General features: G+C 45.9%; 1 protein-coding gene across 1 annotated transcript in view; it reads right to left on the bottom strand.

The window, feature by feature from the left end:
* The window catches only part of LDLR (low density lipoprotein receptor), a 34,264-nt gene that overhangs the window by 3,114 nt on the left and 17,189 nt on the right, over positions 1-13,961 (bottom strand). Inside the window, exons 7-17 of the mRNA XM_035140875.2 lie at positions 13,152-13,271; positions 11,139-11,264; positions 9,914-10,085; positions 8,658-8,885; positions 7,409-7,527; positions 6,049-6,188; positions 4,832-4,973; positions 2,997-3,149; positions 2,003-2,215; positions 1,707-1,784; positions 332-489 (exon numbers count right to left, since the gene is read on the bottom strand). Of these exons, the coding sequence (XP_034996766.1) occupies positions 332-489; positions 1,707-1,784; positions 2,003-2,215; positions 2,997-3,149; positions 4,832-4,973; positions 6,049-6,188; positions 7,409-7,527; positions 8,658-8,885; positions 9,914-10,085; positions 11,139-11,264; positions 13,152-13,271 (1,649 nt within the window). The remainder of the gene's footprint in view (positions 1-331; positions 490-1,706; positions 1,785-2,002; positions 2,216-2,996; positions 3,150-4,831; positions 4,974-6,048; positions 6,189-7,408; positions 7,528-8,657; positions 8,886-9,913; positions 10,086-11,138; positions 11,265-13,151; positions 13,272-13,961) is intronic.

The raw sequence follows: 13,961 nt of genomic DNA, 5'->3' as shown, positions 1-13,961 counted from the left end.
GAAAAGTATAAATAAAAAGTTTTTTTTAAGAGCAGGGGGGAAAGGAGTCGTCTTGACAGACCCTGAAAATTCACATTATGGATTTCTACAAACAATGAGCATGTACTCATGCTACTTTTGCACAGGGGGCGTTCCTGAAGGGTACTGTTCTTCCGTGCACACCATGTTACAATGATCAGCCATGGCGGGAAGGAATGGGCGCAGGAGGGCTTAAGGAGCGAGGCAGGAAGAGAATGACTTGGGACCCCCACTAAAATCAAAGAACACAAAGCACCCACCACCAGAAGTACAGAAAACTGCAAAGTTCCCACCCTTCTGAACGTCAGCTTACCGACGGGTATGTGTACCCCTCCTGGCTCCGGCAGATGTGAACTTCGTCCTCCGTCGTTTTCTGATAGACAGGGTTGTCAAAATTGATGCTGTTGATGTTCTTCAGGCGCCAGTTCTTCCAAACGAGGAAACCCCCAAAGGAGATTAAACAAAGCAGCACTGGGGGGGAAAAGAAATCCCAGAAAGCAGGGCGTTATTTTAAACCAACCTCTCCGAACTGCTCAGACCACTGACGAGGGTGGTGAATATAGCACTATCTATGTGCGTGGGGCTTCACAAAGAACGTATGACAGGCCTGTACCCCAAGAGGCTTACAATCCAAGTACAGTCATACCTCTGGTTACGTTCGCTGCGGGTTGCGTACATCATGGGATACGAACGCGCCGAACCTGGAAGTACCGGAACAGGTTACTTCCGGGTTCGGCAATTTGCGCATGCGCAGAAGCGCCAGGAGTGCCTGGCATGCTATGGTCCGTGGGGTCACAAAGAGTCGGACGCGACTAAACAACAACAAGAAGAAGCGCCAAATTGCACGACGAGCATGCACAGATTCGGCGCTTCAGGTTGCGAATGGGGCTCCGGAATGGATCCCGTTCGCATCCAGAGGTACCGCTGTACGCTATACAGTATACACACACCTGAGAACTGCCATCAAGGAAATTAATAGAGAATAAAATACAGTGGTACCTCTACTTACGAATAACTCTACTTACGAATGGAGCTCCGTCCGCCATCTTGGATGCGGTTTAGATAGGATTTTTTTCTACTTACGAATTTTTAGATAGGGTTGCTTCGACTTGCAATTTTTTTTATCCCAATGCATTCCTATGGGATTCGACTTACAATTTTTTTCGACTTACAAATGTGTGTTCGGAACGCATTAAATTCGTAAGTAGAGATACCACTGTATGCACCATGACTTACTTGCTACACCAATATTATATTTAGTTCAAGAGCATCCTGAGGACTACTGATTTGGGCTTCTGCCTTGCCTGCAACTATTTATTATTATTATTATTATTGTTGTTGTTTTTATTACAATTACATTTATTGATTGATTGAATTTATATACCACCCCATAGTGGGGTTCACAGAATAAAATCAAGATATAAAACCACAAAGTTAATAAAATAAAAACAACAACCCAATAGCCCCCCTCCCCCCCCCCCGGACACACACACACAAAAACATTTTAAATCTGAAGAAGTGTGCATGCACACAAAAGCTTATACAAAGAACAAACTTAGTTGGTCTCTAAGGCGCACTGGACAATTTTTTTATTTTATATATCGACATTTTAAAAGGGCATAGGATGTAAATCAGATCAACCAAAGGCCTGGTTAAAAAGGAACATTTTCGCCTGGCAAGGAACTTACCCAGTGGTAGGACGATCGAGAGCGCTGGGGGACCCCCTTGCCTTGCCCTGTCTGTTTCAGCAGCAATGCCGTTTCGCGCTGGGGAATAGAGGAAACTTAAAATTAAGCCCTCTCCAGTCTGGAATATCGCTAAAGATGCAGAGGGAAAGGAAGGGGCAACAGGAGAGGAGGAGGAGGAGAAGCTGCGCTCAAGTTAAGTTCTCCTATGTGCATGGCACTTTGCACTCAGGTGCAAAGGGAGCCTTAATGGGAGTGTCACACACTCGGCGCAACTGGCTGAAACTTAAGCCGCTTACCTTGCTGTGACAGGGTGACCATGGGAGGAGTGGTTTGCTCAGAGATGCCTGGGATAAGTTTGCTCAGAATGGTGGCGGCAGCGGCAGGCAGGCGTTCGGTTTCCTGCCTCGGGGCACCGGTTGTGGTGAGCAGCCGGCCCAAAGGTGTGGTTCTCAAGGGAGGCTGCCGAGTTGTTGTGGCAGCAACGGAAGCAGGAGCATCGGGAACAGTGTCTGGGTGGGGAAGACGACAACATATCAGTTCTCTCTCCAAATACACACTTTTGCAGTCATACCTTGGATCCTGAACACCCTGGAACTCGGATATTTTGGCTCCCGAATCCCGCAAACCCGAAAGTGATTGTTCCGATTTGTGAACGTTCTTTTGGAACCCAGGCTTCCGCGATTCAGTTTCCGAACATTTTGAAAGTCGAACGGACTTCCGGAAAGGATTCTGTTCGACTTCCAAGGTACCATTGTACAGTGGTACCTCCGGTTGCGGACCTAATACGTTCCGGGGTGCGGTTCGCACCCCAAAAAGTCCACAACCTGAGCGGAGATAGAGCGCATGCGCAAAAGAATGATTCTGTGCATGCGCAAAGCGCACACAACGCTTCTGTGCATGTGCGAAACACACAGAACACTTCTGCGCATGCGTGGGCAGTGGAACCCGGAAGTAAACACTTCCGGGTCCGCCACGTTCGTATCGTGAAAGAACGCAACCCGCAGCAGACGCAGCCTGAGGTATGACTGTACAGTACTTGTTTTGTGGAAATGGGGATAGTCTCTCTGCAGCCAATCAGAAGCCACTATTTGGTTTTCGAACATTTTGGGAGTTGAACGGACTTCCAGAAAGGATTCCATTCGACTTCCAAGGTACAACTGTACTCATTTTGTGGAAATGGGGGTAGTCTGTCTGTCTCTCTCTCTCACACACACATACACAGATATTTTGTACCCTGGCTGCCAGCTGCTCCCTACACAAAGGCTCGTTTCACCCATTTTGCCCGCTTACCTGTGCTGCAACTTCTCATGTCTGCGGCCAGGTGCATGCCATCAGGACAGGTGCAGGTGTACTTGGCAGAGTGAGCAGTGATTTGTGGGGCAGGGAGACAGAGGTATTGGCAGCCTCCATTGGGAATTCCATTCTTCTCACACCAGTTGACACCTGTTAAAAGAAAAAAAAGTTGTACAAAGGAGACTCGGGATGGCAGAAGTGCCTGCTCAAGTCTTCACCTTCATGAACACAGGAAGAATTCAAGGGGAGCCAGAGATTATCCTCACTGAATGGCATCTCAAACTGTCAGGCGGCAGAGGAACCAACCCCCCGGCAGGTCGCCAGGAATGGACAAGACAAGGAAAAGTCCTTACCATCTGCTTTTATTCAGTATGCACAGAGAGAGGCTTGCGAATGCAGCCTCTTGGAATTACGGTGTTGCTCCGAGTGAATCTCCACCCCCTCCACCTCTCCCACTTCCTCAGGATACATTGCTACGGGTGCTGAAAATTGCCCTCTGCCTTTGAGCTTTTTGCTCTCCTACTTTTCAAGGCATGCCGTGTTCTGGGAGAGGGGCGGGGATCTGGAATGCTTTCTAAAGACAGTGAGTCTGCCAGCTGTTGCTCCCCTAGTGCTTCTTCTTCTTCTTCTTCCTCCTCCTCCTCCCCCCCATTATTTCCCAGGTTTTCCCCTCATCTGCCTCTGAGCTGTGACCTCCCTCAAACCCCTGTCGCAATTCTGAACTGTCCCCTTCTCTGAAAGGGTCAAGGCAGCCTCCACCATTCCTCCTCTGCCCAGCCCCTGACACAAACACTGCACCTTCCCATTCAGTGGGAGTCCTCCAAGACAGAGCAAAAACCACCACCGCTAATAGCAATGGGGCGAAAGCTGTCTAAAGGGCTCTCCTTTTTGGCAGATGAGCAGAGATGGAGTGAAGCGGGCCAAGGGCTGGAGGCAGATGCTGCCACCCAGGGGGGAATTGAGAAAGACAGCTTAAATAGCCCTGCCTTCTGCAGGAAGTGGAAGAAGCCTATACATGGCTGTTCTCCTCCACTGCAGGAAAATAGGGGGTTTTCCCTGGCGGCAGAGGCATAGCTGCCAAGTCTCCCGTATTCTCCGGGAAATCCCTGTTTTTCCAGCTGTTCTTAGCTGAAAAAATGGATTTTTTTGTTTCCCCCCGGTTTATTCTGGCGTGGCGGCCATTTTGGAACAGGGCGGAGCATGCTCAGAAGCAACTTTTGATGCTGCTCTGCCCAGTTCCAAAATGGTTGCAGTGCGACTTCTGGTGCGACGGCCATTTTAGAACTGGGCAAAGCAGCATCAAAAATCACTTCTGAGCATACTCCGCCCAGTTCCAAAATGGCGGCAGCGCTACTTCCGGTCTGCTACTTCCGGCCCGGTCCCTTATTTCTCGGACAGCAACTTGGCAAGTATGGGCAGAGGGCAGCGTGCTAAATTGCTTATCGTCAGCACAAGCGCTGCCCTCACCTTACTGTCCAAAAAGTACAGTGGTGCCTCGCTAGACGAATTTAATTCGTTCCACGGGTCTTTTCTTATAACGAAAAAATTCGTCTAGCGAGTCCCATGGGAATGCATTGAATTTTTTTTCGAATTGTTTTTTGCCCATAGGAACGCATTAATTGAATTTCAATGCATTCCTATGGGAAACCGCGATTCGCTAGACGAAAACGCATTCGTCTAGCAAGGCATTCTCCGCTCGAAAAATCCTTTCGTTAAGCGGAAATTTCGTTAAGCAGGGCATTCGTTAAGCGAGGCACCACTGTACATGGCAAAAGAAAAAAGGTCTGGGGAAGGGAGAGGAAAAATGCATTTAGGCGGTCATGATCAAATACCTTTTGGCTGCCGTACAGAATGAAACAATGTCAGATCCTGGGGTGAATACAGGTCCCCTGCGACCTTGACGATATCGGAGCCGGTCAGGCGGTTGGCGCTGAAAATGGCTTCATTCATGACATCTGTCCAAAACACTTTATCCTGGGTGAAGATTCAGTGGTTCGTTTTTAAACGCAATTCATTGGTTTTCAACAGTAACACCGTGAATATAACCCCCCCCCCAAAAAAAAAACCACCCCGCAAAGCAACACATGGGTAACACATTATTGGCTTGTCAGCTCAAAAAGTAACACTAAGATGCATGCATGATAGGTTCACAGATTAATTAGTCCTCTCGATAGAGATATGCATGCGCTATAGAGCGCTGCAGTAGCAGTGCCGACTTATTGATGTGATCAATAAACAAAGACGACGTGTCTAAAAATTTCTCTCTCTTTGCCTGTCCACGGGAAACTCTGCTGTGTCGAGTCAAGCGTTCAGAAAGCGCCGTTTCCCATACACGTGCATACTAGGAATGCAAAGTTAAGATTTTTCTCCTGTTTTCCACCTGGCAGCTACCCCCATCATGACAGCAGCTAAGAGGAGAGAGATTTGAGAGTTTGAGATGGAATCTCAGGGCTGGAGTTGCTCTCAAATATGCCAAAAGTCCTGGTTAAGGATCCAGAAATCTAATTATGATTGATTGTAATAGAAATTTCAGAGAAAACACTTTGCCAAAATGGATGAATCGGGACACAGTCCCAAGAGCCGATATTTAAGGAGGAATTAATTAATTAATACCCTGCCCACTCTGGGCGGCTTCCAGCAAAATATTAAAATACAATAATTCATCAAATATTAAAAGCTTCCCTAAACAGGGAACTTAATGGATTCTCCTCTCTGGGAAATTTTTTTTAGCCATTGCGGTCAAAGTCTATGTTGGACTCGTTCAGAAATAACTGCAACTGCTCAGAACACTCCTTGCAAGGAGGTGAGTCAGAAGCAGCTATTCCAATACCGTAATCCTGGGATTCAAGGCTAAAGAAACCAGTTCGGACAGAGGGAATGGTTCATCTGGGGAAAGGGAGAGACCAATCGCTTACATTTATGCTTCTAGCAGGAAGGAGGGATGCACCAGAGAAAAGACTCAAGAGATGCAACTGCTACAGTCTTAAGACAGTGTACCCTAACCGTTTGCCATTCCTGGTGCTCTCGACCATTTCTGAATCTGCCTCACCTCAAAGACTGTGATGGCAAAAGGATGAGCCAGTTTGTCCTCATTCACAAGGATGGTCTTTCTGTTTCTCCCATTCACATCTATGCTGGAGATGGAGTGGAGCTTTGAGTCTACCCAGTAGAGGCGCTGGTTGGCCAGATCTAAAGACAGAAGGGCAGAAGGTGTCAAAAGTGTCACATGACCAGACACCTGGTCATATGAAAGGGAGCAAGCCAAGCATAAAGGCAGTTCAGAACAGAGAACAAGACACTTTGGGCCAAGAGGGGTTGTAAGTTAGCACTGCATCCCCAAACGCCTTTGATACTTGCAACAAACTACAGCATACAGCTTTCAGGTGAGAAGGGTTCCACAAAAAAAGGTCCCTCCGAATCTGACTGCTCTGCTTTAGTTAGACCCAGTTAGAAGGTGTTCTTGGCTTGTGGTCCGCTGGATTTCAGAAACTTTTTATCCTAACAATTTCTCAAGAGCGCTTTTCGTTTCTTGCCATTGTTTAGAACTCTGCCCCTCAAAAGCCAGGCCTACAAGGGGGAAACGGGTGGTGATCTGCACTCAAAAACTGATCACCTTTATTACCTTTAGTTTTAACAACTATATACTTAAAGGGAAATTCTCACTGCACCTTTTCTCCTTGTGCACAACCCCCCAAAACATTTGTGAATCCAACTCAGGAGCTTCAGATATTCTTAGGACCAGAGGTTGTTCTGTCCAGCACTCCCCTCCTGTCCTCGCCTAGCTCCTGTGTTTGTGAATGTGCTGCCTGACTCCATCACTACAACTGAGTCAAGGAGGACGAAAGCACTGCATAGTAAAGGTAAAGGGACCCCTGACCGCTAGGTCCAGTCGCAGACGACTCTGGGGTTGCGGCACTCATCGCGTTATTGGCCGAGGGAGCCGGCGTACAGCTTCCGGGTCATGTGGCCAGCATGACAAAGCCGCTTTCTGGCGAACCAGAGCAGCACATGGAAACGCCGTTTACCTTCCCGCCAGAGTGGTACCTATTTATCTACTTGCACTTTGACGTGCTTTCAAACTGCTAGGTTGGCAGGAGCAGGGACTGAGCAACGGGAGCTCACCCCGTCGCGGGGATTCGAACCGCCGGCCTTCTGATCGGCAAGCCCTAGGCTCAGTGGTTTAACCCACAGCGCCACCCGCGTCCCACGCACTGCCTTGTACGGGGAGGCTAATCCAGCCCGAGAGAGCGAACTTTGTAGCAGCACAGAAGCAGGAAGAGAGAGATCAGTCTCGAAAAAGCCCCACATTTGAATGAAAAAGCAAGTCCCTTTGGATCGAGAGCCAACAGAGCCTCGTCTCCCTCCAGCCTGCTTTCGTTATTGTCTTCCCTGAGCTATGCAGAGCTTACCTAGAGTTATTCCGTTAGGCCAAAGAATGCCTTCTTTCACCAGGGGGAAGCTGTCCACCCCATTCAGACCACTTTTGGCAATCTTTGCAGACGTTCCCCAGTCAGCCCAGTACATAAACCTAGCAATGAGAAGGGAGAAACAAACACACAATTTAAGCCAACTCTTGCAGAACAACATTGTTCCTGGGGAGTTGACCGTAAGCCCCTCCTTCTCATTGGACAGCACACCTGGCCAAGGACCCCCCCTCTTTTTTTATACAAATTTATTTGGTTTTTCAAATCAAAACTTGACAGAGATATATCAAACATAATAAAAACAAGATTCCTAGGATCCAGAATCTTCTGGACTTCTATCCTCCCCTTTGTGGGTTCTGTTATTAATCATTTCCTCCTGCATCTTTTATAATACTACAAATCCTTTACCTCTTCCATTAAGTCCAGAATTCACCCTTATAAACTGCAAGTGTTATTCCAATCCTACTAACAATTTTAACTGCTTACAATGGTCTTTAAGATAAGTTATAAAAGTTCCCAATTCCTTATAAAATTTTTGGTCCTCCTGATTTCTAACGCTTCTGGTCATTTAAGCCATTTCAGCATAGTCCATCAACTTCACCTGCCATTCTTCTTGATAGGGACTTTTATCTTCTTTCCATCTCTGGGCCAGTAACATCCATGCAGCCATGGCTGGATGCTTAGACTATGTATGTAGGGCAAAGCCCCTCTCTTGTCCCAAAATGTCATGCTTCTTTTGACCATGGAGAGCATCTTCAGGAAGCCACAGCCAGCACTATTCTTTTAAAGACAACATTGCCCTAAAATGCTGTCCGATGCACTGAGCCATCTTTGTATACCCAGTTCGGCGTTGCCTGTGTTAGGCATGGGGACCTGGGGAGTCCTCCAGATGCCACTGGATTCCCCAAATCTCATCAGCCCCAGACAGCATGGATAAGAACCCAGAGAGTATGGGAGTTGTAGCCTTGTAACATCTGCAGAGCCAAAGCTTTGCCATCCTTTCTCTAAAACCCTGGGCAGTGAAAAGAGGAGTCTTTTCTCAGCCTAATCTAGAGATGCCAAGGATTGGATCTGACGATTCCCCTTACTAATCCACTGCTGAGGTCCCATCTCAAAGGCCAGCCTCATTCACACATATTCTCGCTAGGGCATGTCCCTAGAAACAAGAGCCCAGTTCCTCAACAGACTCAGCAAATCCCCGCAGCGTCTCCGAAACACTTAAGGCGGCACATACCCGTGGACTGGATCCACCACAATGGCACACGGCTTGGCGTCAACTTCCTTGATCAGGGTCCTCCTCCTCAAGCCTTCACTGCTGGCCACGGAGATTGTGCCCAGGGCAGAATCAGCCCAGTAGATGTTGCTGTGCACCCAGTCCACAGCGAGGCCGTCTGGGTATTTGATGCCGCTGTCGATCACAGTGGCGTGGTGAGAGTGGTTGTCCGCTTTGTCGATTGGGGTGCTGCAGACATCACAAAGAAACAAAGAAGTCCCATTGAAAGGAATGAAGGCAAGAGAGAGGGGCATTAGGGCGATGACTTTTTTACAGCCTCATTACCCTGAATCATAATTTGATGAGCTTTCATTAAAGATTAGATAAAATCTTACTTTCAAAGAGATTTGATTAAAAAAAAAAACCTCACGCACAAAATGATTTTTAAAAAAATTTTAAAGTGGTTTTTTGACCATTTTTGAAGTCACTGTAAGCAGATATAAAATTGAACCCAAGCTTTAGAGTCACATATATACAACATTATATAGGGCCATCAAACACACAAGGAAGCTTTTTTTAGCTGCAGTAACAGTATAGACGCCGCTAGAGGGCGATGTTTTGCTACCTCTCCTGTAGGTTCTTTCCCCAGCATGCCTGGCAGGGTCTGCTGGCTGAGTTTTGAGGTCCCCAAAAGGGGCTTTTACCTTGCGCAGGTGTGACATTTGTATACCCTATGTTGCTAAGAACACTCCCCGTTGTGGAATGTGGCGTTGTGTCCGAATTTGATACGAAATATATATAGAATTGTTAATACAATTTTATGAAATGGTAACACGGCATACAAAAAAAATTTTTTTTTAATGGTTTGTGCGTGACCTTTTTTAATATTTCAATGGAATATACCTCATTTTAGTCATTAATAGGCAAAAGTTCATCCATTTGTGCTACAGGACATAATTTTTGAGAAAAAAAATGAAAGTCATCACCCTTGGCTCTCCCAATGTTTTGGAACTACAATTCCCATGATCCCGAGCTAACAGGGCCAGTGGTCAGGGATCATGGGAGTTGTAGTTCCAAAACATCGGGAGAGCCAAGGTTGCCTATGCCTGCCCTAGGGGGTCATACGTCATGGGCTGCAGAATTCCTTGCAGGACTGGTTTCCTCTAAGTAGTAGGTGTATTTTGAATCACATCTGTGCCCAGATGCGATTTAAAACGCAAGTACTACGGAGCCCTGCCAGTTCCAGCCCGCAGTGCACACATTTCATCTATTTTTACCTGTATATTTTCTTCTGAGAGCTGTCAGACCAGTAGAGTTTGTTGTTGGCTATCTCCATATCTAAAGCCACTGCGTTTTTGAGACGGGGGATGAGGCTGCTGTACTCGCTGCGGTCGAGAGTCATCTTCCTGACCTCATGGCGATTGGTGAAGAAGAGATATGCAATGGTGCCTGGGGAAAAGGAGCAAGAAAAGGGATATTGGGAACCCTGTGGCTTTTAAACCTGCTCTCAGCAACTAAGCGGAAGAAAAGGTCTCCAGGAAGAATCATTACAATTCAATAAGCGGATTTTCCCAGCGTCCAAAGTTCACTAAATAAATAGCTGTTTAATACACATTCCAATTGTCCATGCTCTCAAGCCGTTTCACAAGACAGGGTGGGATAAAGATTGGTTTCTTTAATCGGATTTTTTTATTATTTAAGTCAGATTTTTTAAATTTAAAATAAAATGCTTTTGGAGGGAAAATCTTTCTAAAATAGTTTTCTATTTAAGTTACATTATAGTCCAAAGGCTATTCATCAGGAAATAAGGATTTGTTTTAAGGTTTTCACGTGTGCTAAAACTAGTCTAAGGTGTGTGGTTGTTGTTTTTTTTAAAAAAATAAATGTTTAACTACATCAGTTAACAAACATGGATACATATGCTATAATGTTATTGTTTTGGTTAAATAAATTGTTGAAATTGGTATTAAGGAAATGATTATTTTTCTCTTGCCAATAAAGTACAGCAGAAAATATAAACAGTTAATTAATAAAATTATTGTGAGGTTTAGTAAGTTATCTATCTATGTATTTCTCTTAGTAGTGTATAACCAAGTCAGTAATGCTTGATATAACTGTAAAAACTACTCTGAAAATTTATTATTCCAAAAATGAAACCTTCATCTGGTTGTAAATATTAAGGTTATACCAGCAAGAATGTCTTTCTGGGGAAAAAAATTTAAATCAAGTCTTACTGACTGGTGATTTAAATCAAACCCACCTTGTCACAAGTTTTAAAAAAGCATCTTACACTATAATGGACCTAATAAAAAGGAAGGGGGGAGGAAAAGAAATAATTTCAGGTCTCCAATATTACATAAAAAGGAAGGAACTGCAAAAACAAGATTCTGGGGCTGAATGTATTCCCGGGGAAGGGCGGATCCTGCAGGTACCCTAACCTTTTTGCTACCACCCTGCAATGGTTACAGTGATACTCTAGTGTAGAACATTCCCAAGACTTACCAATGGCTTTGCAGGCCTTTGTGGCAGGGTCAATCTGATAGCCTTCATTACATTCACACTTATAGCTTCCTTTCAAGTTCACACAGATTTGGCTACAAGTATCAGGGTTGAGACACTCATCGATATCTAGGAAAATCAAGAGGATGATACTCATCGCCTGAAGTTGGGTAACGTACGACAATACATTTGGTCTCCGAGGATCAAGTAAGTTTGCTCAACTGCGGTCAACCTGCCACTTGCCTGGAACCTCCCAAACAAAGAGGAGCAGGAAGTATCCCATAATGGTCTTGGGCAGGCATCCCCAAACTTTGGCCCTCCAGATTGAGGTTGAATCCTGACAAGACAGAAGTACTGTTTTGGGGGGACAGGGGGCAGGCGGGTGTGGGGGACTCCCTGGTCCTGAATGGGGTAACTGTGCCCCTGAGGACCAGGTGCGCAGCCTGGGAGTCATTTTGGACTCACAGCTGTCCATGGAGGCGCAGGTTAATTCTGTTTCCGGGGCAGCTCTCTACCAGCTCCATCTGGTACGCAGGCTGAGACCCTACCTGCCCACAGACTGTCTCACCAGAGTGGTGCATGCTCTAGTTATCTCCCGCTTGGACTACTACAGTGCACTCTACGTGGGGCTGCCTTTGAAGGTGACCCAGAAACTACAACTAATCCAGAATGCGGCAGCTAGACTGGTGACTGGGAGTGGCTGCTGAGACCACATAACACCGGTACCGAGAGATCTGCATTGGCTCCCAGTACGTTTCCAAGCACAATTCAAAGTGTTGGTGCTGACCTTTAAAGCCCTAAACGGCCTCGGTCCAGTATACCTGAAGTAGCGTCTCCACCCCCACTATTCAGCCCAGACACTGAGGTCCAGCTCCAAGGGCCTTCTGGCAGTTCCCTCACTGCAAGAAGTGAGGCTACAGGGAACCAGGCATAGGGCCTTCTCGGTAGTGGCACCCACCCTGTGGAACGCCCTCTCATCAGATGTCAAGGAAATAAGCAGCCATCCTATTTTTAAAAGACATCTGAAGGCAGCCCTGTTTAGGGAAGTTTTTAATATTTAATGCTGTATTGTTTTGAACACTCGATTGGGAGCCACCCAGAGTGGCTGGGGAAACTCAGCCAGATGGATGGGGTATAAATAATAAATGGTTGTTGTTGTTGTTGTTGTATCTTGCCTGCCTCTTTCTTACAGAGGTGAGACAACGCAAGGCTTTGCCAACGGCATGTTCATCTACAACAGGCACCCCCAAACTTCGGCCCTCCAGATGTTTTGGACTACAATTCCCATTTTCCCCAACCACTGGTCCTGTTAGCTAGGGATCATGGGAGTTGTAGGCCAAAACATCTGGAGGGCCGCAGTTTGGGGATGCCTGATCTACAACTTCAGGAACCACAATCGCAGACACCCTTTCGGAAAGGACTAATTTTTCAACCTGGGACTGTGGCTAGATGGACTTGGCCAGATCACCAAGCCTTGCTTTCCCCCCCAAAAAACCATATCATGATAAACACAGTAACCTCCCTGACTCCCATTAACTTTCAACCAGATGACAGATATGCATGACCACATTTTTCCGTGTATAAGATGCCCCCAAGTATAAGACGCCCCTAGGGTTGCCAGACTCAATAGAGGACAAGGATTCTGTGCCTTTAATTGCCCTGCTCTCTTTTGAGTCTGGAAACCTTAAAGAGAAACCAGCAGACCCTTTGCTTGGAAATTAAACAAAGGGTCTGCTGGTTTCTCTTTAAGGTTTCCAGACTCAAAAGAGAGCAGGGCAATTAAAGGCACAGAAGTCCTGTCCTCTATTGAGTCTGGCAACCCTAGACGCCCCCTATTTTGGGGGGACTCCAAAGAAAACACCCCTCAGTACTACCCGTGTATAAGACAAGCCCCAATTTTAAACCTAATTGTGTGTTTTTTAAAAAAAACCCTAGTATTATCCACGGAAAAATACATTAATTACAGGTGCATTAAGAAAGCTGTTGTGGAAAGAGGAAGAAAACTCTCCAATTTACCTTCACATTTTCTTTGGTTAATCAGCTGGAATCCCTCAGGGCATAAACACTCGTACCCAATTTTGAGATCGTTGCATATGTGGGAGCAACCACCCTTATTATCCAAACATTCATTTGTTCCTGGAAGGGGATAACAAAGAGCATATAATGGTGCTATTCTTAGAGAATGAATGAATGAATGAATCTTTTATTTGCATCAGCCATAGCAATAAAACAACAATATACAAAGAATAGAAATAAAAAGTCAATTATATAAAAGACATTTTGGGGTTTTGAATCAATAGTCAAATAGTCAAATGGTGGAAATCTTATTTTGATTGCCCCAGCTAAAAACCTTGCAATGTTTGTCACCTGCTCATCTTGATCTGCCAAGAGAAATGACACTGCGGCAGTGGGTTGGGCGACCCGGAATGGATAATTAAAGAGGGGTGATAATCTCATTCCTCAAGTCTTTATAAAGAGTGCAGACCAGAAGGGACTTGGGACTCCCATCTCCACAGGGACCTAAGTGTTTTTCGTGTGGAATCTGCTGGAATCGTGCCTCTAATATTCTTAGAGAAATTGCTTATGGTCCTAACAAGACTTGTACAAAACAAAGAACATTGACTCCCCCCCCCAAAAAAAAGATTGATAAAAGAATGCCATTTACGCAAAGGCCTCCCATCAGTGAGCATTTATGCTGGGTTAGGTAGGGTGGACCTTGTATATTACCCTTAGCTCACCATCGATATCTAGTGTCACATTTGTAGAATGCACTTAAAACGTTATAAAGGTAAAGGACCCCTGGGCGGTTAAGTCCAGTTAAAGGCA

The sequence above is a fragment of the Zootoca vivipara genome, chromosome 16, assembly GCF_963506605.1.
Source record: "Zootoca vivipara chromosome 16, rZooViv1.1, whole genome shotgun sequence".
NCBI lineage: Eukaryota > Metazoa > Chordata > Lepidosauria > Squamata > Lacertidae > Zootoca > Zootoca vivipara.
Note: the sequence above shows the minus strand (reverse complement) of the source record. Positions and strands in the feature narration are given on the sequence as shown.